The sequence below is a fragment of the Trachemys scripta genome, chromosome 2 (genome assembly GCF_013100865.1).
Source record: "Trachemys scripta elegans isolate TJP31775 chromosome 2, CAS_Tse_1.0, whole genome shotgun sequence".
Classification (NCBI taxonomy): Eukaryota; Metazoa; Chordata; order Testudines; family Emydidae; genus Trachemys; species Trachemys scripta.
The window spans coordinates 129,937,138-129,963,658 of NC_048299.1; the positions used below are offsets into that span (position 1 = coordinate 129,937,138).

Here is a 26,521-nt window from a genome sequence, read left to right on the forward strand (position 1 = left end):
TTATGAAATTCCTCATTGTGCCAAAAAACCCCACACCCTACAAGCTAATCTCAAGGGCGAGATAACTGTCTGGTGTAAATTGGCAGTGTTCCTATAGTGGAATAAAATTGGCCCAAGTGTGTTGGAGGAGCTCTGGGAAAACAGCTCACTAGTTTAGTACTACTGCAAAGCTAACAGCCTATTTTACAGGGCTTAGGCAAATTCTGACTAAACAATGGAGAGGTCTCCAAAGTGATTAGTAATTACGGTATGTTCTCCAGGTAAAGATCAACTGTGGGCATAAATATATCAATCCTCTGATTCTCAAAACTACATAAATGTTTAACCTCACATGAAAGCACTTAATTATAAAATGCCAACCTTAAGTACATCTGTTGCCTACCATTAAATACACAAAAGTGACATATTACATAAACATTGTAATGACCAGTGTAGTATAAACAAACCAGTCACTTGATTCTGGGACTTCTCAACTGTATAATAAATTATACAATTCAACAGTTACAGGAGATTGTGACGGGTTGCCCACCTTAGGACACCACCTGACTAGCTGAGATACCACTCAGCCTGCCTCTTCTGCCAGTTTGGGCACCCTTTTTACCTGTCTTGCTGAGCCAGGCTATTAAGCCTCCTCCAGCACACACACAGGCAGGGCCACACCCAACTGCAGAACGTCACAGACACTGAGATCAGCTCTGGGAAGACTCAGCTTAAGGGACTTGTCCCAGCACTCAGGTGTCCACCTCCTATGGAGTGCAGACCCAAAGGTATATTATGAAATTCACCTCCTCCCTCAATGTGGAGGAAGGTATGCACAGCCTCTTACCCCCTGCCTCCAACTATGAATTGCACAAACTGGGTTATATTATAAACAAGAAGTAGGGTTATTAACTACAAAAGGTGAATTTTAAGTGAATATAAGAGAGAACACACAAAACAAAGCAGATTACTGAGCACATAAAACAAAATATGCAAGCTACACTCAATATACCTAAGAAACAGGTTACAAAATGTAATTTCTTGCCCTAAATGTTATTTTAGGCAGGTTGCAAAGTTTCTGTAGCTTAGAGTTCCAGTTATATTTCTTTTCAGACTGGACCCCGTCTCAGTCTGGACTCCCCCCTGGCCTTCCCTTCAGGTGTCTTTAGCAGTCTTTCTTCTTGGGCAGACAGGCCATGGAGAGGAGGAGTCCCGTTTGCTTTCCTTCCCACCCTTAAATAAGGTTTACATAAGGCAAGAATCCTTTGTTTCCCAAACTTGACCCCTCTCCCCTTTTGGTGGAAAGTTGTAAGAAGTCCAAAATAATGTTTAGTATCAGGTGACAAGACCATCTGACCTAGTAGTGTCACAGTTATGTCCAGGACGCCTCCCAGAAGGGAGAGAGATTAGTATCTTCACAGTCTTGTTGTTCCTTCCTGATGGCCCATCAAATCTGATGGCCTGTCGTCTGGTGGGTGTCTTCCCAATACACACCCAGTTGTAATTGTTACTGTGACCGGGATCCTAGTGGGGAGCCAGCTGTGGTCACTCAATTAGGGTGAACTGCAAAGAATGGGGCAGATAATCCCCAAAGCTGGTGGATATTTTCAGTACTTAGATTTACCAAGACAGCATAAAACAGCTTCTTTATTACCTTACTGGTTACTCAGAAGTCCAAACAACACAGTTCCCTTAAAGTGATCCAGCCTCAGGCCTCCATCCACATACCCACGTCAAATATAATGAACATTTCTGTAAATCTTATTTCATCATTCTACCAATCCCAAAGGATCAGACACATTACCTCCCAGGTTAATTAATGTTTTAGATCTTACCCAAATACACGCTACAGCCAATTCTTATTGACTAAACTAAAATTTATTAAAAAACAAAAGAGAGAGTATGGTTAGAAGATCAATATACATACAGACATGAGTTCAATTCATTTAGGTGCAGATTCATAGCAGAGATGGTGAGCTTTGTAGTTGCAAAGAGTTCTTTCAGAAATAGTTCATAGGTTATAGTCCAATGTCCAAATATCATATTCAGGGCATACCAGCATAACTGGGACTTCAGTCTTGCGACTCAAACTTCCCCTGATGAAGCCTCAGCAGATCTGAGATGACAGAATCAGGACCCAAGAATCTTTTATACAATTTCATGTTCTCTTTTGTAAGGTGTTTTATGTCATTTGGTGTAAAAGAGCTGGAAGACCACTGGGTCTAGGTCACGTGGTATGGCTGAGAGAGAGACTATATAAGGGGAGAACACACCTTAAGTGGTGCTGTCCTTCTGAGCAGCAGCCCGTGAGATGCGCGCTTCGAGAGGCAACGTACCATCAAAGAGCTTACCTGATCTCCATCCAAGATGCTCCATAGCCATGGTTCATCCAGATTCCACGTTTCTCTTGCCAACCGTTATCTAGGTACTAGGCAGTCTGGGATCCGACATTGCAGTCATGCAGCCTGTCTGTGTCCGGAGGTCCATCTGCAAGTATAGTAACACTGTTGTTAGTCACTCATATTTGTAAGAGGTAATTGGGTCCGGGCTCAATGCCCACAGTTTCAAGTTCAATCACTGAGTTATTTGTTGTACTATCTTTTGTTTAATACATTTTTCTTCAGTTTCACTTCCCCAGGGATTAGTCATCCTTCCAGTGATTCGGAGGTTGGAGAATCTTACAGGTGATAGATACTGAGTTGGGTCGAGCCATTACCATATGTGGCATACCTTTAACGTTGCAACTTCTAGCCGATCAACAATTTGTGGCAATCGCAGCAGGACCCAATGTTAAAATCAATACGCCATAGCCACGAGTCTACTGCTTGGATCTCTACATGTCTCTGGCTTATTTCTATTCTATTTATTTTCGTTAACTCATGTGGTTTGAACTGAGGTCCCTTGAGACCTGTGGGAGATGAACATCACTCCCATCCTGTAATGTATGTATTTTAGTGTGAGTGGTGGCTGACGTTAGATAACGGGCTCGTGTCCTAGGTCTCGGTTTCCCCACTGGGAGGCCGGGACTAGTGGCAGCCCAGCAAGGCTGCATCCCTGAGCAGTTGAGTGTTCCCTTTCCCCTTTCCGTAAGTCAGTGGACAGGAGAGGGAGAACTAAAGGATCTGAACCTGTGGTCCCATTTTAAAATCTCTGCTCGACGCCCAGAGGCAGTCAGTCTTGGGCAGAGAGTGGCAGGGTATGGCCTGATCTGATGGGACTCTGTTTGGGATCCGCTGGATACAACGAGACGTGTGGCCATTGGAATACACGTCCCTGACTGAGTAGAAGGTTAGCAAGAATGCTTCTGCGTCCGAGGTGAGGACACCTCGGAGGCAGCGACAGCAGTCGGCCTGACACCGGTTGGTGGACTCTGGCAGCTCAGAAGTAGGGTGCTGTCTGAGGAGGGGAAACATTGGTTTCCTTGGGTGGGATCTGCAAAATCGCAATCCCCCTGTGTGAGTGGTGTGAGATTGTGGGTGTTAGCCCCTGGGGGAGCAGGACTCTCTTGCGGGACCCTCACTCAGGGTGCACAAATCTGTGGGTGTGGGATTAGTAAATCCACCCACCCTCCCGAGGGTGTGTGGGTCTGCTCTTCTGAGTAAAAGGGGATTGTCTTATCTCTTGATACCACTATACATATAGAATTACCTTGGCTCCCCTTTGAGGTAACATATGGACTCTCTTATTGTAAATAAGAACAAACACTGGTATTGTAAAGTGAACAATACGATGGCTGAGAGATTGGATACACCTGTAGGGGTTTATGAATATAATTATGAGTTGCTAGAATCCACTTATAATTAAACTGATGATTATGATGAAGATGTGGTGTATAATCCCAAGGGCAGAAGTATACTGACGAATGAAGCTCTGTTGAGCTCGGTCTTGAAAGGGATTATATCTGTATATGCCTATGTGGATATGGGCTATTGTTATCTTATATGGGCAGAAGAAAGGGGTAACATTTCATTAATGGCCTTCACAGCAGATGACGAATGGAAGCATGAGCTCATATTAGATAAGGATGCACAAATTAAATCTATAAGGAAATGAGGGGGCAATTGTTCATGGCTCTTTGATGACACTTTCCTATAGAGGTACTCTAGGTCGACTGAGGTTTGGGAGCTGTCCAAGTGTCTGTCCTTCATAAGTGACCTCCCTCTACAGGTAAAACCTGGGGATTTAAGTGTAATGATTTCAATAGGCATCCATAATGTTAATCAAACCTTTATAAATACCCATTTGTATTTGCCATCAGGTCATTATCTAGCAACTCTGAAGTGCAGCCATTATATAGAACCATGTGTTGTTAGTAATTATAATGCCTGTATCATGAATGGGTTTTGTAAACAGTTTCCCTGTTGTATGTATTGGGAATGCTCGTGTTACAGTGTTATCAAATGACACAGGTGACTAGGTTATCACAAGTCTGTATGGAACTAAGGTCAATGTAAAGGTATCTGTGGTACCTAGACCATATACAAGTTCCGTTGGACCGGTGGTGGTCAAACAGAATGTTAGAAAAGTATTGATGATAAATCCAGTATATTCCATCAAAAGATTAATAATGCCTGTACAAATTTCCATACACAATGTTAACCAAGGATGTTTTGCATACACTTCACCTCTAATTGCGGGATGGAGTGCTTGGTTGCAAGGAGTGGGTCCATCATCCAACTCTCTCATAAGGAAATCTAGGGATATCTTAGCTAAATTATTAGGAGTTGTCGGAACTGGACTAGGAGTGTTAAATACTATAGACGATCAGATCCTAACTGATAAATAGGAGCTTTGGGCTATGATATAGCCTCTTTATCAAACACTCTTACTACCTCATTAAATAGGAGTAGTGAGCTTGAGATTGGCTGGATCATATAGCCAATACCTTACCTTCCTGGATGCAAATTCAGAAGACAGATCACGTCAACATCATAGGGGCATAAACATTCTTCAGTCTAACATCCCCGTCACTTTAGCATGTGTGCAAGCACTGCAATCGATCCTAGATGTGGCTAAATCCATTGTGAGGGATGGCCTGAATGGGCTTAATCCAGTAGAGATAAGGCATGTTTTGTGGAACCATCTCACTCCCTTTGAGCAAGAACACCAGGGATGGTGAAAGTTAATTAACTTCACTTACCTACACCACAACCATTCAATAATTGCTTATGTGCTGACCTTAAAAGTAGCAAACAAGGAATGGGTTTACCCTTTAGTGTCCATAGGCTTAAATGTGGGACAAGCTTTATTTATTCCTATGGTTATCAACAAATGGATCCATCGGAAGGGTGAGGAATACCACACTGTGAACCTCCAGTCTTGCCTAGAAGAAAAGGGCTAGGCTACGCTGAAGTTTTGGAAGGATCCCATGTATGTTTAAATGCCCAAAAAGGAATGTGTCATTATAAAATGCACTCTTCAGATTTTAATCACTCCTCCATCATGCTCACGAATGACCATAGTTTATGTCTAAGCAGCTGGTGCAGCGAGTTAACTGTAAATAGTTATTATAGAATTACACATGACCCCTCCATCAACCTTTGTCTGGGCTCCATCTTTTACATTAAGGGTTATGATCTAGACTTTGTCTGACATGACATCACCACCGAGACTATATATGTACAGTATACTTTATACGACAACTTAGATCCAGTCCACCTTGGAGCAAATATAGCAGCCCTAAACCAACTTATGTTCCACCAAGAAATGAAAGCCCACTTAAAGCAAATTGAGAAGGAAGGGAAAGAGGTATTGCTGACCGTGCATCATGCCTCTAATCAGATTAAGCGGGTGTTAAAGCGAAACAAAGATGAGACCGCTTCTAGTCAGTGGTGGGATAATCTATTTGGGGGACTGGAAAATTTTAATGATGTATGGAATATTATGTTACATCCTATTATTGTGGTCCTAATCATCCAATTTGTAATCATTGTGTAGTTGATCTGCCTCACTGTGTGGATCAAAAGAAAAACGGCTGTTACCTTTAGCTTCTGTGCCTGTATCATCTTTTAAGTTAAGTAATGTCTACGGAATGTGACGGTTAAAGTTCTATGTATATCCATTGACCATCAAGGAGGGGAAATGTAAGGTGTTTTATGTCATTTGGTGCAAAAGAGCGGGAAGACCACTGGGTCTAGGTCACGTGGTATGGCTGAGAGAGAGACTATATAAGGGGAGAACACACCTGAAGTGGTGCTGTCCTTCTGAGCGGCAGCCTGTGAGATGCGCGCTTCGAGAGGCAACATACCATCAAAAGAGCTTATCTGATCTCCATCCAAGGTGCTCCGTAGCCATGGTTCATCCAGATTCAGTGTTCCTCTTGCCAACCATTATCTAAGTAGTAGGCAATCCAGGAAACAACGTTTCAGTCACACAGCCTGTCTGTGTCCGGAGGTCCATCTGCAAGTATAGTAATGTAGGGGGAGAATTTCTGTATTTCTGTTCTGGTTATTAATACCCACATGCCATCTTGAATTCCTGATAACAACAACTAGGAATCCATCTTGGCTGCCTTTCTTCACCCTCCTTAGGTACAGTTTCCCACCCTTTCTAATGAAAGGTGGGAAACATAGCAATCATGTGACATGTGATCTGCCCAGTACCAGCAGGGCATATAAGGGTTAGCATGTCTGAGGGAAAGGGCTGTCCATCTGAGTGGCAGAGTGCTGGATCAAAGCAGTGTGTTCTACTCAGGTGTGTAAGCCAGGGCACCATTCCTTAGGGTGGGTTTAACACACTTGCACGCAAGGATGAGCTGCTAGCTGCCACCCTCTCCTCTGGATCTTACTTGATGACACAGGGCAGGAGAAAGAAGAATCACCAGCATCAATCAGAGTTACCATCTACCTGTTGCCTGAGGTCCACTTCTCACCCTGCTGAGTCACCTGGTTGGTTCTGGACCTGATCTGCGTCATGAGGTCAGGAGGCTCTAGACACAAGCTGCAAGATATGATAGAGACCTTTTAAGTCCTCCATACCCCTTAGCTGGGACCCGTCTTGGGAAGGGAATAAACCCTTTTTGGTCACAGTCAGTACAGTTATAGTGTAACCTTTATCTATTTACCTTACTTACCTGTGTTGGGAGTCCTTTATAGCATACCCCATTTACTTATCTTGTTTTCTAACAAACATACCTGAACTTTACTCCTGTACTCCCTTGTTGGTTTTTATTTTGGGAGATCTTAAACCCCGATGAAAGATGTGAGTAGGGAGACAAATCTCTCAACTGGTCTCCAGCTATCCTAAAACCAGTCAATAGTAACACCGTTGTTAGTCACCCATATTTGTAAGGTGTAATTGGGTCTGAGCTCAATGCCCACAGTTCCAAGTTCATCCACTGAGTTATTTGTTGTTTCATTTAAAAAATCTTTCTTCAGTTTCATTTCACCAGGGATCAGTCATCCTTCCAATGATTCGGAGGGGGAGGGTCTTACAGGTGATAGATACTGAGTTGGGTAGAGCCATTACCATATGTGGCATACCTTTAACATTGCAACACTTTAACAAGTTGGGATTTCCTCCGGGAAGAAAAGGTAATTAGGATGACTTTGAAGGAGGTCCATCATCGGTACTTAACTATATGAATTAACATAAGGCCATTTGCTTGTTCCGCCACCATTCAGAGTACATTTCAAAGAGAGATGAATACCAAGATATCCCGTGTTTACAATTCATTTAAATGTTAGGATGTTCTTTTGATCTCTGAAGTATCCGAATACAGCATAGACAGGGACTGTTGATTACATCGTTCACCCTACTCATACATATGTACATACACAAACATTATCTTCCCACATGTCTTTTGAGGGTTATTTATTTTGCAGGATGTTTAACCCTTTCTGAGCATGCGTCACAGCTACATAGTCCATATTCCTAACTTTAGATACAGAAATGATAGAGGCATACAAATTGGATAATCACATTCAGTAAATCATATCCTTTCTAATGATATCCTCCGTGAACCATCTTGCATAAAGTACATCTCAGTTATGTCATATCCATATCATAAGCATATTTCCATAAAGAATATGGAGTGTAATGTCATAGAGATATTTCAGTTTAAGTGATTAAGGGCCTAGGCTTTTGGAGCAGGAAAATCCTAGTTGTCTTTGCTACCATAAGCTTCCAGTTGGCTTTGATAGAAAAACAACCATGAAGACCTACATTTCATGCATTATTAAACTGATCTGCTTGTGTTATGGGGGGAATGCAATTTCTCTCACATTTCATATATATTTGTTCCCCTTTGTCAACCATACCTTTCAATTCCCACTAGTTTTGAATTTTTTTCATAAATCTTCAGTGGCCTTCAGGCAGTGCAGTGCACTTCTTGGTCAGGCTGCATGCCAACTGAAGCTTGTCTCACTTAGTTTGTCCAGACATAGAGCATGCTGAGTTTACTCCCAAACAGGGGCATGCCCAAGGGGGAGCAAGCAGGGGCATGGCCCCCCCAATAATCACAGGGGGAACAGAACTTCTCTGGCCCCGGGGCTGCGGAGGCAGGAAAGAGCGAGCTCCTGCTGGAGCGGGGGGAAGAGTGAGCTCCTCCCGGACCCAGGGTGCGGGGGGGGGGGGGAAGGGTAGAATGAGTTCCCTCTGGGGTAAGGGAGGGCGGGGGAGAGTGAGTTCCTGTTGGGGTGGGGGAGGGGAAGGGAAGAGCAAGCTCTTGCCGGTGCCGGAGTGGTGGGGGGCAGCAAGCTCCTCCTGGGGCTGGGTGGGGAGGGGGGAAAGTGAGCTCATGGGGGGTAGGGTGACCAGATAGCAACTGTGAAAAAACAGGATGGGGGTGGAGGGTAATAGGCGCTTATATAAGAGAAAGTCCCGAAAAATGGATGTGGAGGTGAGGGGGAATAAACAAGGGGAACCAGAATATAGGAAGAAGGGAAGGGGCATGATAACCTTGCAATGCTGTTCAGAGACTCTTGAATGTCATGGGGATCTTGTAGACAAGTGAAATTAATGTCTCCCACCACCTCTTAACATGCATGCAGTAATACTCCTAGTTTAGTATCTTACTGATGAGCAGACCGGTGTCAAGATAAGCCTTGTAATATAAACAGAACTATGTACAGAAATGAGGTAAAAAAAACAGCCTTCTTACTGCTCTCTGTAGCAGCAGCCTGAGACTACCCTATGCCAGGCTGCTTGGCTTCTACCTCAGCGGGAAGTGTGTCCCAGGAACTCTAAGACTGCATTAAATGTGTACAGCATGTTACTCCTGGGGCAATTCTGTGCCAAAAAAAATAAAAATTCTGTGCAAAATATTTTAAAATTCTGCAAAATTCTGCAGGTCAAAATAACACTATTTCAGCATTTCTCAAATGTGGCCACCAGGGGCTTTTTTTGCGGCCACAGCCTCCTGGGTTGTGATTTGGGGAGGTGGGGGGCAGTGGCTTGTGCAGCCAGTAAGTTCTCCACCTTCCCAGGGCGGTGGGGCTCAGGATTTGGGCTTCAGGCCGGGAGTGGCAGGAAGGCAGGCTCTGGCCGCGAGAGCTTCAGGCTTCAGCCCCCCACTGCTTCCCCCGCCATCCCCCTCGATCTCCCCTGGCCCCTGCTGCATCCCCTGATCCCCCATCCAGGGCTTAATTCATCCCCAGACTTCCCAGGGCTAAGTCTGCTATGAAAAGTGATTCGTGTATGTTTGTTAATATCACTTTTCACAGCAGACTTACTAGCTAGCAATAAATAAGTTACAATGATTTCGACGTGTATATGTGCATATTTATTTGTTTTTCCTAAAGCTAATTAAGTATTTTAGGAAAAAGTGTGAGAGTAGCCACCAGGAAGAGTTGGCGGCTGCACTCTGAGGCCACCAAATAATTTGTCCTGAGAACCCCTGACACTATATAATCATGTCGGTTTCAATTATTTTGATAATTTATTTCAAAATACCTGTCAGCAAATATGTCTATAACAATACAGACACACACAAAAATTCCCCCAGGAGTAGAGAGTTAAAGAAACCCCTATGATAACCCAGTTCCTGCTTCTCTGCCCCTTCTCCCACTGCCAGAGCCCAGCTGGTGAGCCAGACTCTCTCACCCTCCCCCGCCCCCGAGCTCAGCCATTGGCCCTCTGCAGCCCAGACATTCACACTCCCTCCCCCCCCAGAGGCCAGCTGTGGGGCCTCCCCTGGTCCAGACACTGAGATCCCCTACCTCCCATCTGCAGCCCCTGCTGGCCCAGACACTACTCTCCTAGAGCCCAGGGATCCAGAGGGAGAAACAGACGGATGTGGGTCATGAGCTTGCATGGAGTTTCCTGCCTCCTTCCTTCAGGGCATGCTGGGAACCGCAGTGGCTGGGAACCCTCCAGCTATCTTTCCCTCCCCCTGTCTCTGTCTTCTATTTGCAACCTGGGCTCTGCCAGGTACAGTAGCCCCTACTGCTGGCCAGCAGCACTGCAGCCCATTTCTGTGGGGACAAAAGGAAACTCTGTGCACCCAACATTAATTTCTGCAAAATTCTGCATTGCGTGGTGGTGCAGAATTCCCCCAGAAGTAGCATGTGTAGTGTTCAGTGGCATATTCAATAAGAGAATATCTTTCAGATTAACCCATCTACTGCTGAACTACTGTGAGCCTACATGAAATTCAGTCCTGCTTGTACATATGTGGGATCATGCAATATCTTGTTAGCATCTCACAAACTTGTTCTCAGCTTTCTGCAGGGAAGGCCAATACTGTCAAAGAAAAGAAAGGGGGAGGGGCAAGGAAGGTTAATCAGTATCAAGAGATATGGAGAATTTGGCTCCAGAATATCTGGGGAAGCCAAGTGGTGCAGGTGGGGATGTAATAGGGTGGCCTCATTAACAGTTCCCCTTTTAAAACAGGACAGTAATTACTATCTTGCAAAAGCTAAGAAAGAATTTATTAATAACTGAGTTTGAAATTGCCTTTCTAGTGAAGATTTCTGAAACTGTTACCTTATTAAAAGTAGGAAAATGTACTTGAACATATTCTTTGAGTATGCTAAGATGAGTAAAAATATATTAACTTTTCATAAAGGTGAAATTGCAGCAGCTCCAGCAACACACGTAGGAATCCTTGGCATTTGTGTGTGTAAGAAATACAGGTCTGCCTCAAATTCAGAGAGCAGCCTCCTGAAAAAAGTGGTGAGGGTCTGGCATGTCTTACAACATCCATCATTAATTCTCTAGTTCTTGTGATTAAAACTTTATTCCTGGTGGGTGTCCAGCCCTGTATTAATTGCTGTGCCCCTGCCTCCCAATTACCTGATTTTGGCTTTCATTCAAGGTTCATCTGGGGTCAGATCATCCCTGTTCAGGAGAGACAGTAGCCCCAGTTAGGAGGCAGCTGCTGCTTTGACCTTTGATTATCCCAGAATCCAGTCCAAATGATGCTGTATCTGGGCTCCTTTCCCCTCCAACAGCTATTCTGCCTCTTAGTTTCTCCACCCTTGGAGAGGGGGCTTTTCTTGTACCTCCCTCTGGTTCCTAGTGGAGCTAGCTAGAGTTCATTTCTAAAGCTGGCTGACCAATTGTGATGGGTTCGGTCACATAGATCCCCTTGAGGCTGTCACCTGACATGCTGGAATTATCTCTGAGCCCGTTTTCCACTGCCAGCTTGGGACTCCAGAACTCTGCCTTGTTGAGCCAGACACGCTAGTCTGCTGCAACACATACCCAGGTCTGGTCCACGCCCCCAAAGCTGCTGCCTTTAACTAAAAACTGCTCTGCAAGTCACCTATCTTCAGCACCCAGACACCCAGCTCCCAAATAAATCCATTTTACTCTGTATAAAGCTTATACAGGGTAAACTCATAAATTGTCCGCCCTCTATAACATTGATAGAGAGATATGCACAACTGTTTGCTCCCCCAGGTATTAATTAATAAACAAAAGTGATTTTATTAAATATAAAAAGTTGGATTTAAGTGGTTTTAAGTAATAACAGACAGAACAAAGTAAGTTACCAAGCAAAATAAAACAAAACACGCAAGTCTAAGCCTAATACATTTAAGAAACGGAATACATGTAAATCTCACCCTCAGAGATGTTCCAATAAGCTTCTTTCACAGACTAGCCTCCTTCCTAGTCTGGGCCCGATCTTTTCCCCTGATACAGTCCTTGTTAGTTCCAGCTCAGGTGGTAACTAGGGGTTTTCCCATGACTGCCCTCTCCCTTTGTTCTGTTCTACCCCCTTTTAAATCTTTGGCACAAGGCGGGAATCCTTTGTCTCTCTCTGGGTTCACACCCTTCCTTCTAAATGGAAAAGCACCAGGTTTAAGATGGATGCCAGTATCATGTGACATGTTCACATGTCCTGTGAGACTTCATTACCCACTGGCTGGCACCCATATATACAGAAGGCTTACAAGTAAACAGAGCCATTTACCACCAATTGTCCTAGTTAATGGTAGCCATCATGATTCCAAGCCACCATTAATGGCCCACACTTTGCATAGTTACAATAGGACTTCAGAGTAATACTTCATATTTCTAGCTTCAGATACAAGAATGATACATTCATACAAATAGGTGAAGACACTCAGTCAATTATAAGCTTTGTAATGATGCCTTACAAGACACCTTTTGCATAAAGCATATTCCAGTTACATTATATTTACACTTATAAACACATTTCCATAAAACATATGGAGTGCAACATCACACCAATGGTTGAATCTTTTTGCTGTTGAAATATGCCTCTGTCTCCAACACCTTAACTGTTTGGTAGAAACATGAGTTTGGATAAATTACTGGGAGCAGGGGGAAGAGTGACTGGCCCCCTGGATAGCCCAGTGGTTAGGGTACTGACCTAGGAGCCTTTGGTTCCACTTCTTGCTCTGCTGGACTCAGAGCCTTGATTTGAACCTAGGTCTCTACCTCACAGGTGAGTGCCCAGCTATGAGGCTATTGTGTGTGTATGTCCGATGTTTCTTCATGGAAAACCTCAAAAAGGTCTTGGGTTAGTGACACATCAAAACGCTCCATGCAGCTCTGAGGCCAGCCCAGCTGGTTTCCACTCCCTAGGCAGGCTCTGACTTGCCCCTTCTCCCTAAGGTTATCACCCGGCCAGTATTTTACTAGGCTGACCTTTTTTTTTTTTTTTTTTTTTTTTTTTATGGATTTGCCAATTTCCAAAAAAATAATGTAATCTGCTGGGTTTTTTTACATGGGTCTAAAGATTTGCATTATCATCACAGTACACTAGGATATCTAATGTTAAAAGTTTCTGTGTCCAGCTAAAGATGCTCCAGTATTCCCATTTCCACAGTTTAAGCGATAACAGATCAAAACTGTTGAAAATACAGCAGCTTTTTGCCCATCAACACACAAGTGCACCATGCATGTGTGTGAGAGAGGGTTTGAGTCACGCAAGAGTGAAGAAACATGCAAAGCATATTAAATAATGAAAGCAGAGGTGCCAACTTTCTATTGAGTGTGTGTGTGAGGGGTCTCGACACCCTGGCTCTGCCCTGGGTCCTGCCCCCACTTCACCCCTTCTCCTAAGCCCCCACCCCCGCCTCTTCCTGCCCCATGTTCCGTTCCCTCCACCGAGCATGCCTGGCCCTCGCTCCTCCCCCCCAGCGCCTTCTGCATGCCACGGGACTGCTGATTGCGGCGGTTAGGAGGTCCTGGTAAGGATGGGGAGGTGCTGATCAGCAGGGTCACCCATGGGCGGGAGCTGCTACCAGTGGGTGGTGAACACCCACCATTTTTTTCCAGTTGGTGCTCCAGCCCTGGAGCACCCACAGAATCAGCACCTATGAATGGAAGATCAGGGCGATGGTGCATGTGATCCTACTACACCCCCTGAAAAAAAAAAAGCTTGCATCAGAAACTGCACATTCAGGGACAACTGGCTGGCAAAATGTGCTGATAAAACAAATGCCCGTTGCACAATGTGTCTTTACAGTAAAATATGATGGAATTGATGCTGTTTGGAAATATTCAACTGGAAAAGAACACCAAACAGTGGTTCAGAGTGCAAAACAGAATGCATGCATACACAGGTGCCGACTTTCCAAAGTGCTGGAGTGTGCTTGACCCCAGGCTCTGCCCCAGACCCCACCCCCACTCCATCCCTTCCCCCAAGGCCGCATCCCATCTCTTTCCGTCCCCGCTCCACCCCACCCCGCATCTTCCCATCCAGTTCCACCCCCTCCCCCAAGTGCACCACGTCCTCGCTCTTCCCCTCTCCTTCCCAGAGCCTCCAGCATGCCACAAAACAGCTGATTGCAGTGGGTGGGAGGTGTGGGGAGGGAGTGGGAGGTACTGATCCGCGGGGCCCACTGGCGGGTGGGAGGCGCAGGGGGGCGGGAGGAGCTGATACGGGAGCTGTCGGTGGGTGCTCAGCACCCACCATTTTTTCCCCATGTGTGCGCCAGCCCTAGACAACCCACAGAGTTGGCGCCTTTGCATGCATATCAACATTTTTCTCATGGGGAAACACAGTTAAAGATGACTCTGTGGCTGCAAGTGAATTGGCCTATGTCTTTCATGAAGTGAAGCACAACCACAGCTTTTTGTCAATGATTGTGGCAGCTAATTAGCTACATACAGCTTCTGCTGTGGCAAATAAAATGAAGCTGAAAGGAACAAAAATCAAAAGTCTAGTTGAGAATGTGTTTTCTTTGGAAACAGCAGTATAAAAGCTAAAAGACCTTTGCAGTTGCTACTTATGCTTCAAATGAAGGAAGCCGGAAGTTCTTCCCCTCGATTACTTGGTATTTTTTTTTAAATATCGGAAGAGACATAAACAACATCCTTTTGGATTTTTATGAAAAACTAGATGAGACATCGGAGTTGATTTCAGGAGGCATAATTAATGCCATAAATGAGCTTGGGTTGGACTTGAAATATGTCAGTACTTGTGGAGCCAATAACGCATCTGTGAATTATGGTAAGAACTGTTCTGTGTTTGCTGAACTCAAAGCTGTTCAACCACTGAAGATCCAAGCTAATTGCAACTGTTATGTTTTAAACAATGCAGCAAAAAACTGCATGAAAGCCCTCAGCTTTGGAATGGAAGGTTTGGTTTTGAAGATTTTCAATGAGTTTTCACGCAGTGCAAAAAAAGTAAAACGTCTCAAATCCTGCTTTGAATTTGTGGAGCAAGAGTATCAGAAAGTACTTTTGTATGTGCCCATTCGCTGGTTAACCCTCTTCACTACAACTGAAAGGCTTCTGTTGAACTTCTTTTTCTTCTTTCATATGGCTACTGGAGAGCAGCAACTACAGTTTCACTTGAAGTTAAATTGAGTCAAATGGCTACATCAGGAGTGGCAGAATTTATTGCAGTAATGCCTCCTTCATATATATAAATTGGGCAGTAGGTGATGATATGTTCCATGGTCTGTCATGGAGAGCCACACTCGCACACTGGGGAGTCCTTGATTTTCCATTTGTGCATTAGATGTTTGCATCTACCATGGTTAGTTCAGAGTAGACCAAGAACACCATGGGAGGTCGAACCCAGGCACCTTCTGCATGGATCCGGCACAAGGTGCTTATTTTTTAAGTCCTGTTTAGCCCAATCTGCTTTCCAAGCCTCCTTCTGATCACAGCCTGATTGCATGAGGCTAAGTTAATGTTCCCAGCAAGGTTTGCGGGACATAGGATGTTGAGGGGTGGGGCATTGTCAAGGTCTTGGTGGATAGGAAGACATCTGTTTTCCTGGATTCGCTGAGCTTCGCAGAGTGCTGCAGCAGTTCAGCATATCCTGTCCTAACATCGTGGGGGAACAATGTTAGACAGAACAGGTAGCCATGGTGTTGGAGTCAACTTAAGGGGTCCAGTGATGGACCGCATCACTGTACTCAGTTGGGTGTCAACAAGTCACATGTGGCTGCATCTGATCCTTACCTGTGCACAATATTCAGCTACCGAATATATAAATGTTATTGCAGATGTCCACAACACTAATGCCAATGCACCCCAGGTTGTAGCTGTCAGTTTCTGGATTATGTTGAGTCTTATTTTTATCTTTGTAGCTACCTTCTCAAGGTGATCATGGAAGGTGAGGGTGCGGTCGAGTATGTTGGGATGTAATCATGTTGCACATTTTTACCACACAAAGCTACTTTCAGTGTGCTTTTGGCACTCCGATTATCAAGATGAAATGCACTTACTGTTATTTTTTCCAGGGTTTGGTTTGAGCCTCCATTTCCAGAAGTATTGTTCTGTAGTTCAGAGTCCCTCAGTTAATGCTTTCTCAATGTCATGCAGGTTTGGTGCTTGGATTGGCATCGCAAGATCACCTGCATATCCAAATGTTCATGATTTAGTTAGACGCATGCCACTTATGTAAATATTTAAAAGGGTTAGCGTGAGTACAGAGTCTTGTGGTAGCCCATTTATGATACGGGGTGAGCTGGTCTTATTACCCAGGTACATCCATAGGCGTCTGTTAGCATGGTCCACAGCAGGCGAAGTGTTTGGTAGCAAGGTATAATTTTTCCACATTTCAGCATCAGGCCCTTAATCCATACAGTGTCATATGCAGATGACATGTCGATAAATACTGTGTTAGTCTTTAGTTTTTTCTGATAGCCAGCCTCAATGTGATTTGTGAGTGCCATAACTTGGCCGGGACAACTACGATTTGGCTGGAAGCCAGCCTGTTCGACAGGGATACTTGGCTCAGTAAAAGGGTGTATTATTTTGAGGATGATATGTTCAGGAAGTTTATAGATTATGGATAGTAGAGAAATTGGCCTATAATTTCCTGCTTAATTAGTGGGCTTCCCAGACTTCAGAATGGCAATTACCATTGCCTCACACCATATTTCAGGGATCTGTACTGTCCTGAAGGTAGCAGAGTACAATGTTGCTAGCCACTGGAATCCTTTGGGGCCAAGACGATAGAGGAGTGTATCAACAATTCTACCGGACACTTGCATCAATCCCTAGAGGAGAACCTTCCACTGTCAGCATTGAGGAAGTAAAAGAAGGACTTGGCGTGATGAAAAAAGGGAAGGCTGCAGACGCTGATGGTATTCTGCCAGAATTCCTCATATGTTGAGCTGGTAAGCTATCAAGGTGTATTTCTTGGATCTTGAGGAATTGGACTGTGACAGGCTGATCTGGAGATTCATCGGAGATCAGGAGCATGAGTTAAATGATAAGTTGACACTTCCCGAGTACTACATTTATTTTGTTTGCATTTTGTCATGGCCATCTTTCAGAAGTCAATTTCTATTCCTGAAAAGGATTCTACGAATGCCACAAAACTTTTTGATCTGATGTCGGATGTCAGAAGCCAGCTGATAGACGGAGCAAAGGATGAGTTTTTCGGTTATCAGGTGAACAGAGTTTTGCCACACTTGCCAAAGGAAGCCCAGGAAAAGTTCAGAAATGAAGCAAAGACTATGTACAATTGAGCAGTAGCTTATCTGGAGAAATGGTTTTCTTTCAAAGACTCTCCATTTAAGACATTTTCATGCCTAAACTTCAAGGAAGGGCCAGCATTTGATGATTTAATGAAGCTGCAAGATCTTTTGAAATTGAGTGGTGCTATTGTCGTGGGTGGGGATGATTTCTACAGGGAGTTCTGTCTCTTAAGTACTGGTGTCCCAGCTCTAATGGAAGATGACATTCTTGCTGGACCTGCTGATAAGTGGCATGCATTTTTCAAAACTGTGGAAGCCCCAAATGTCTTGAAAATTGTTCAGCATGTGTTTTCCGTTCCATGCAATAATGCATTCATGGAGCTAATTTTCAGTTTGATGGGAAACCTCTGAACTGATTAAAGGAATTGCCTAGATGTTGTAGTGGTCAAAAGTGAGCTTTGCATTAGATGCAATCTTAGCTATTCCTGTCTGGAATTCTACAATGTTACCGTTAAATATAAATGGCTGGAAATGGCAAAATCAAATGACAAATACAAATTCAAGAAATAAACTCACTGGATTTTCTTCATTTATAAAGTTCCAAAACATTCACATATATAATTAAAAGATAGAATCAATGCAGTTTGGAAAACAATAATCTCAACAGAGATGGTCAACACAAACAGCTTTGAGAAACACAACCAAGGGAAGACAATGATGTTCTCAATCTTATCTATATGCGTTATTGATCTAGATACCACAAGTGACTGGGGGGTGAATGTTGCAGAGTTACTTTGTGAAGGGGGTCTGGGTGCCTTCACCCGCATTTCAGGTGGTGGGCGTGGGGTGAAAAGTGATGAACTCTGCCCTTTGCCCTGGGAGAGGGTGTCGGGTGTCCTCCCTTGCTTTGCTCATACATTTCCTACAGCAGGAGGAGGCTGCTGGGCTCTCTCCCCCACCCCCCATGGGGCTGGTCCCGCCTCCCCCATAGCTACTGGGGAAAATATTTTTGGGATGTGGAGGCTGGGTCCGCCCCAGCTGCGATCCCGCGGGGCTGGGCCCCGCCCCCGCCTGGAGCTGCGGCTCTGGCGCCACCTGCTGGGCGCACAGCGCGCAAGCGGCCCCTCCCCGTCGGACGGACAGAGCCGGGAGCGGGAGAGGCTGCGCCCCACCAGCCCGAGCCACGCGCCGCTGCGGGGTTTCTCTCCTCGGGCAGGGGGTGTCCCGGCGCCCCTCGCACGCGGGGATCCCCGGCCTCGGGCAGCCCTGCGCTCGCCCCCGCGGGCAGCCAATGAGAAGCCGCCTCAGCAGCGGGAGCCGCCCAGTGCCGAGCAGAGACGGGACGAGCCGGAGATCGCCGAAGCTTCCCCTCCGCTCTCTCCCCTTTTTCCTTACGCCCTTGTGCCCTGGGCGGGGATTCTCTTCCCTGATCCCCTCTCCCCCGCCCACCCCACTTGAAACCAAGATGGAGGATGGTGGCTGCTGTGGACACCACCGCTGCTATTGCAGCTGCTGCTCCTGATCCCTGAAGAGGCTGCAACACCCCTGTTTCCCCTCCCACCAGCTTCCTGCTGCACTGATTGCAACTCCCCTCCATGCACCCACCCCTTTCCTCCTGCAATTGTCTCTGCTTCTGCTCCCCCTGTCTCTTGCCCGCATGCATTGAATCTGTGCGTTCACACACAGCCCCCTAGGTGGCTGCTGGGGGATGTAGGGGGGACTCCTGTAGAGCTGCAATTGCACGCATACCTTCATGTTCCTCTATTTATTGTTGCCACCGGCAGCCACCCCCATCTCGGTGCATTACTCTGCTGCCTGGATTTCCGCGTTGGCTGCTGCTGGAAGGTGAAGCCGGGACCTGAAGACAAAACACAGACACACCTTCCTCTTCCCAGGCACCAGCGGGGGAGCAGTGAGTGCATCAGGGTGGTGGTGGTGGTGGGATCTTGTCTGGAGGAGCCGCCACTGCACGCAGCAGCCATGAGCAGCTCCACTACCACCACCTCCACGACCAGCAGCAGCAGCAACGCTGGGGAAGGGGCTGAGGAGGCGTCCAAAGACTCTGCAGACATCGCGGCGTTTTTCCGATCCGGTGAGTGTACTTGTTTCCTTGGGACTGGAGAGATTTTGATGGGGGATGGGGTGGGGAGGCTGACTGGGAGGCCAAGATTTGCACCAGCTTGGAGGAGGTGGTGAAAAGTCTCTTTTCTCTTTCCTCCCCCCAAGAGGGAGTGGGAACGATTCGCTGCTTTGGAGCTGGCTTTGTGAGAAATGTAAACCGGTAGCTTATTGGGGGAGGCTTTTCTTTCCCTCCCTAAGAAAGCAACTCTCTATGAATCTCTTGCATTTATAGTCGTGTATCTAGGGGGAGGGGTGTAAGAGATCTCCTAGAGATTCGTTGGTGTGTACAGGATGGCATACATTTTACAGTATCCATTTTTATACATGACTGCAATCTAGAGTATTCGGATGTCTCTTTTTAAGGAGACAGTTGTGTGCTCCCTATTATTAAGGTATACGTCAGTGTAAATGGCAGAGCTTACTGTAGAGCATGTCACACGGAGAAATCTGAATTGCAGCCTTTGTCATAGTTAACTGTGTTAGAGAATGACAGACACACAAAAAAGCTTCTACTCCAACCCCCATGAATAAAAAGGAGGGGACTATTCATACACAACCGTCGCTACAGTAAGTTATGACCTTTGACTACGACCATGCTGCTTTTCACTTCACTCGGATATTGGAAAATAATTACAGGGGTGATATCGCAGTCACTAAGGGTGAACTAACAAACCTCAGTCGGCGTACTAGTCACTTACAAAAGCTGGGACACAATCAGAAATAAATGTTCATCTGAAATTGTGGAGACCGGCCTAGTTTAATAAGCATTAAGGCCGAGTTTCTGTGATGTAGCAAACTGTGGCTCGACTGGTGACAGGTGTAAGTATTTATGACGTTAGTAAGAAAACACATGTCACTTGCAACTTGGAAACAGAAGCAGAACCTTAAAGTAGCATTTGACGCCAGACACGAAAGCACTGCCTACCATGGCCAGCTGATGGGTTAACCCCCTGCATCGTATTTCACTGCTGAACTTTTAGGACGGGAGAAAGTCCCCCTCAGTTGGAAGGGAAGGCAGTTCGTGGATTTAAGGGGGAAAGAGGAGGCATGTTCGAGGCTCCTGCTAACGTAAAGGTTAAATTTGCACACAATGGGGTGATGTTTGCTATGTATGTAGGGTGTGGATGGCACTACTATTAATAGCAATGAACTCCACTCCTTGTGTATCTGCGCTGCATTTCTAGACGGTGGTTAGGGAGATGGGTGGAAGAGGGAAAATTTCAAAACCGTGTTTTCAGCGGGAAGTAGAAACGTTAAGGGATTTCCCTGCCTTGCACGAAGGAGGAGCACTGGAAGGAGCCGGGCTGCTGCTGCTGCTGCTCATGTGTTGCTAGCTTGCCTCCGAGCTGGAAAGTCTCGCTGTGCTTTGGAGACTGGGGAGGGGAAAAGGGGGGGAGCTTGTTGACAGGCTGCTGGGATAAAAATGGAGTCCGCCTCTTCCTCCCTCAGTATCTCCCCTCGGTACCTAGTCAGTTGCACTCCAGGGAGCTGCGGAATAATGCGCGTTCTGTGGCGTAAGCGGTGATGTGGCGATGGCAGCTTTGATGCCGGAGGCATTAACTCCCCAGCAATAGAGGCTGCGCCTCGGAAGGGATTGGTGCCCCCGGGGGGCACCCACCACATGCCTGCTGCGGCTGCCGCTGGGGACGGCGGAGGGGGAAGGGCTGCCTGCTGACTACAAGGCGAATGAATAAACAGTGGCCGAGGCGCCCAGTGTAACACCCCGCCCCAGATTCTGGGCGGCGGCAGGGATGAGGCTCCGGCTGTGGTTACTCCCCCCCAGAACATCAGCTGCAGCTCCCCTTTTCTGGCGAGTCTCTCCCTCCTTCATCGTGCCCCAGCTAACAGGCCCGAGGAGGAGATAGCGAGGACATCAGCCTTGGTTACTTGTTTCATCTGGATGTCTACAAAAGGAGTGAGCTGGAAAGGAAAATGCAGACTCACCGCTGGAAAGATGAAGGGGAGTCTGGGTTAGGTGTGTAAGAATTCGGCTTTATTCGTGGGACATCTAAGCAAATGCCAGGAGGGAGGTTGCATGTGTATGTGTGTGTGAATGCCCAGCACTCGGTAAAAAATTGGTTCTTTCCGCTTGATAAGGTTGTGGGGAAGGAGGTGCAGTTTGAAAGAGACCTCATCTTTGCTCTAGGGATTTGCATGGATGGGCGATGTAAATAGTGACATTGAGACTTATCTGGAGTGTCTGGCTCTTTTAGAAATAGGCTCAAAACAAGTTGACCAGTGCACAAATACCAGAAAAGTCCATGAGGATAATAGCATTTGTGCAGAGTGAGTTTTCTTGTGAGAATGAGACTATCCTCTTGCTCATCGTGTTAGGCAGGCTTCTACAATGACAGCAAAATTATACATGCTTTTTAACAGCCAAAGTGGAAATCCATTAGTGTGCCCACAGTGAGGCACACTTCCTGTGATAGATAGCTTTTGCAGTATGGAATGTTGACAGCCGTAGAAGTAGTCAGCTGTACTAGATGGCCCATGGCAGATTTTCCCCAGTTACTGAAAATGACAGCATTAATAGTCTTACTCCACTAGACAAACAAAAAGGACCAAGTATTCTATTTGGTGTAACAAATCCAAAGGATCTTGCTTGTTTGTAAGCTTGTCAACAAAGTATGTGTGTTGGTGTGCTACTACTGACCTCATGATGAATTGGATTCCAGAAGCAACTGAAACTAATGTTTTGAGCACCCTTCTGTTTACCTGTGGCAAAGAAATTAATATGTATTGGCTTTTTAACTTTGTTTACCTATGGCCCTGCTGGGGACGGGAAGAGAGTGTATATGCATGTATTCCCTATGTCCCTTTTTACCTCATGCTCCAGGTCACAGCTTCATTCTCCTGGCAAAGTAAAAAAAAAAAAAAATCTCTTCAAAGCATGTCAGTGCTGCCCATTATTGGACAGAGATCTTTATCTCCATGTACTCAAAGTTGGGGGGTGAGGTGGGAGGGAATGCATTCTTAAAGACTTAATAATATACAGGCCAGGGTGATGCTGTGGCCAATTAATAAGCAAAATGCTTAAAGGATGTTGCTTAAGTTTAGGCATGAAGTTCAACATTTTGATTGCGCACTCATTTTCCCCAGACTTTGAAAATAAGTCTTAGCAACACTGTGGCTGCTGTAGTAACAAAGGGCTGAATGCTTAAATGCAATTATTAAAATTGAGATTTTTGTTAAGATTGCTTAGGGGACTGTAAACAGGGAGCTTGCCTTTTTAAAGCCATGCATTTAAAAAAAAAAAAAAAAAAAAAAAAAAAACTTCCCAAGAACATTGTGACCATCTTCATTTAAAGTGGTCCAGTTTGTCTGTTGTGTAGCACAGAGGTGGCAAAGCTTTTCTGCAGTCCAGTTTTTAAGCAAAGTCTTATCTTAAAAATAGGCATATTACTTTGAAAGAAATAACAGAGGAGCAGAGAAATTTTCATCAGTAAACTTAAAGATGTACAATGTAATGGAGACTGATAGAATTCTCTCTACTCAGTTTAACTTTGTAAAGATCCAAATTCTGTTCATGCTTAAATGGGCATAAATTTGGGTCTGTGATGCTCAGAAGGGCTAATGTGATTCTGGGCTGCATAAACAGGAATCTTAGGTAGTAGAGAGGTTATTTTACTTCTGTATTTGGCACTGCAGTGATCACTACTGGAAGTGTGTGTCCAGTTCTAGTGTCCACAACTCAGGAAGGATGTTGATAAATTAGAGGGGTTCAGAGACGAGCCACAAGAAATATAGACACAAGGAGACCAAGCTATGTAGTTTAACAAAGAGCAGATTAAGGGGTGACTTGATTACAGTCCATAAGTACCTATATGGGAAACAAATATATAATAATGGGCTCTGGAAGAGAAAGGTGTAACATAATCCAGTGGCTTGTAGTTAGTTGAAGCTAGACAAATTCAGACTGGAAATAAGGTGTACATTGACCATTGGGGCAACATACTCAGGTTTGTGGATTCTCCCTCACTGCCAGTTTTTTCAGTCAAGATTGGATGATTTTCACAAAGGTCTGCTCTAGGAATTATTTTGGGGGAAATTCTCTGGCCTTTGTTATACAGGAGGTCAGACTAGATGATCACTGTGGTCCCTTCTGGCCTTGGAATCTATGAATTGAAGTTATAGTGTGAAGAATTTTGGTGTCTTGGCTGGAACTTAAATGCTAATGAATGTATCCACAAAAAAGAAACATACATTGGTAAGTGATCAGTAGAGGAGGTGGCACACAAGAGAATATGAAATGTTACCCTGGGAAATTAAAAAATGGAAAAATCCATCTTGAATTAAAGTTATGAGAACCTCAGACAGTGTGAGTGGGTGGACTGAATATGGGGATGTAATTGAACACTGAATCAGTTGAAAATTTAGTGTCTGTATCTTGAGGAAGTTGCTTTACTGGACATATCACCTTGGTGACTACCAAGATGACTAGTCAAACTCTTGAGCAACAGGAAACAGTATTTGTACTTTTCTGCCTAACAAATGACTTTCTGTTGATTGAGAATCTTAAAATGCAATATTAAACAGCTGTCTCTAATAATACAATTCAGCTGAGTTATAGAAGTTGCAGAATTGGGGAGACTGTTAGATGACCTCTGTCAAATATGCTGAGTGGTGAGCCCAGTTAACATAGTCTAGCAATTGTAAAGCTTTGTGTAAGACTTGGTTATAAACAACTACAAATGTTAAACTTAACACTTGCAAGAACTGTTGACGTGTACCAAAATATTCCTAAGGACCCAACACTTTTTGTTCTCTATATCGTTGACATAAAATACTTTATTTGGCATGGAATTGTTGACTTAATATAGTATTGATAGACTTTTTCATTCATACTTAAAATACAATCAATGAATCTGGCAAAACGGTTGAATTATGTGATATAAACCTGTGGGTGCTTAGGGGCTGTAGTGGAGGACAAGTTGCAATGCTTTGTTTTGGCTTTAGCTATGTTGAAGGGACTCTGTTTCTGAAGGTGTGGCCTACAATACACTACTGCAAAAATACTTTAATAAATCACTGATGTGAATGGAAAGGACAAAGTGTAGATGTGTGGTGAAGATAATGAACAGGTGTGCAGTAGTGACTGTCATGTGTTTCTTTTTTGGTGGGAGTAGGTCCTCCATGTGAAAGGATATATGGAATAAGTTGTTAGTTTGAAGAATTTTTGATTGGAAGTGTAGGGGGAACGTGATGCTGCTATGTGCCAATGAAATTCAAGTGTCTCTGGTTAGTGTCTTTTCCCATCTCACAGAAAAAAACTGCAGGATAGCACACTGGGCTCTAAGATGTTTGTTTGCCCTTCTCCATTTATGGGGGGAGGAGGGGGAAACTGATCAGTAAAACTTATTTGTAAAGCGCAGACTTTGTTTAATATTTCACTGTTCCCATTATAGTAAGGACATCAAGCTACTTTTGGAAAAGTCATATTGCAAAATTTAGTTGATGCCTTCAGGAAGGAGACTTCAGAGTAGAAAATGTACTTACTGCATAAGTGGAGAAAGAAGCTAGTTGAGGCAAAGACTGAAATATTTCTGTGACAAATGTTAATCTAAAGAACTTTTGGTAGCTACAACTCTTGCATTTTGCATTAGAACTTCTCAACCAGTACGCCGCAGCAAGACTTGCTGGAAACAGCATATATTGGTTTAAGGCTCTTATTTAAAGGATTATTATTGAGATGAGGCAGGATCCCATTAGCTTCACTTTCAGAAATTGAACACTAAAGAATTTAAGGAGAAACTTGACAAGCTTTTTCTATTTTAAACGCATGAACAGAGAACATAGGATTTTTGTATATGCTAAAAACGCTGCAGCGGCCCCAGTTGCATCTATGCAATCGCAGTGCTACTGGAGCGCTTCAGTGGAGACACTGCCAATCCCTGAGAAGAGTTGCAAGGTTGATAGAACCTACGTTGGCTTAACAATGCCACTCGGGTGTGGATTTTTCACACCCCTGAGTGACGTAGATGGGTCAACCTAACTTTTTAGTGTAAACCAGACCATATTATTTACCCTTACATTGTCTCAATCATAATTAGAAAAAGGATGTGAATACCATTGGATAACCTTTTAAGACAAAGTTATAATGGAGGAACTAGCTAACCATTAAACTTCCAGAACGTACATGGAATTACAAGTATCCAACCATTAATAAAAATCAGAGCACTGCAACACAAGTAGGGTTTACATGTAAGCTGATGGAATAAAATTCTGAGCAATAGGGGATAGTGTTTGAATTATTTGGGAGGTGGGGGGGTAAAAAGAAACATGATAAAGTAGTCCTGTTCGCTTAACCGCTGCTAAAGTTGTGTGGGTCTATGCAGTGATGTGTATACTGGAAGTGACATGCATAACTTTACTAAGTTGGTGAGCATTGACCCTTTTTATTAAATATTAAGTCAGTGATAGAAACTGAGATGTGCAGTGGATTTTTTTTCCCAAAAGAGCGAAGATAAATCAATTCCTAATAAAGAGCTTCCATCTGTGGTTAACTTCTTAGGCCATTTTGCATTTAATTTTTAATAGTGTTTGAAATAGGACTGCATCAGTAAAAGTAAGCTCTTGTGCTCATTGAATAATTAAGGCTTTAGGTGAATGTCCAGGATGCTGAACTCTGTTTCTGAAAAACCTTTGGGCTAATGTGGTCAAGAAGTTGGTTCATATCACTGAGTACTTTAGTTATAAGGGTTCAGCTCATAGATGAATTATTAGGCTATATGATGGATTGAAGAAGTGATACAAGAAGTGACATTTAATTACTCCCCAAGAAACCTAACGAAGTAGGTAAAGTTAATCAAAATAGTGTAATAAGGATAATACTCTTTTGGTTGAGAACCACTGATGTAGATAACCAGAGTATATGTATCCCTGGGGGTATGCAGAGGTCTTTCAGGGGGTACATCAACTCATTTAGATATTTTCCTAGCTTTAGAACAGGCTACATAAAAAGTAAAGTCACTACAAACCAAAATTTCATACTGACAATGGCTTGTTTATACTGCTCTATATATTATACACTGAAATGTAAGTACAATACTTTTATTTTATAATTACATGGTAAAATGAGAAAATAAGCAATTTTTCAATAATAGTGCGCTGAGACACTTTTGTAT

The 26,521-nt window shown here is 44.3% G+C and overlaps 1 protein-coding gene and 1 long non-coding RNA gene across 6 annotated transcripts in view; one reads left to right on the plus strand and one right to left on the minus strand.

Moving 5' to 3' along the window:
- Positions 1 to 2,082: 2,082 nt before the first annotated feature.
- Positions 2,083 to 19,109, minus strand: LOC117872783. Of its 2 annotated transcripts, XR_004644602.1 has the most exons (5): positions 19,023 to 19,109; positions 6,826 to 6,918; positions 6,227 to 6,378; positions 2,331 to 2,466; positions 2,083 to 2,231 (listed from the first exon to the last, which is right to left on the minus strand). It is a non-coding gene; the product is annotated as an uncharacterized LOC117872783 (long non-coding RNA). The 2 variants fall into 2 exon arrangements; XR_004644601.1 differs by having other exon boundaries at positions 2,083 to 2,466.
- TRIO (trio Rho guanine nucleotide exchange factor) overlaps positions 18,510 to 26,521 on the plus strand; it is a 418,347-nt gene continuing 410,335 nt past the window's right edge. For 2 of the 4 annotated variants that reach the window (XR_004644600.1, XM_034761550.1), the window contains exon 1: positions 18,510 to 19,365. Coding sequence is in view for 3 of the 4 variants with exons in the window: in XM_034761550.1 (XP_034617441.1) it covers positions 19,254 to 19,365 (112 nt within the window). In the remaining variant the exon portion in view is untranslated. Of the gene's footprint in view, positions 19,366 to 20,842; positions 21,370 to 26,521 lie in introns of those variants that run through there. The other 2 variants (XM_034761548.1, XM_034761549.1) reach the window with 2 other exon arrangements.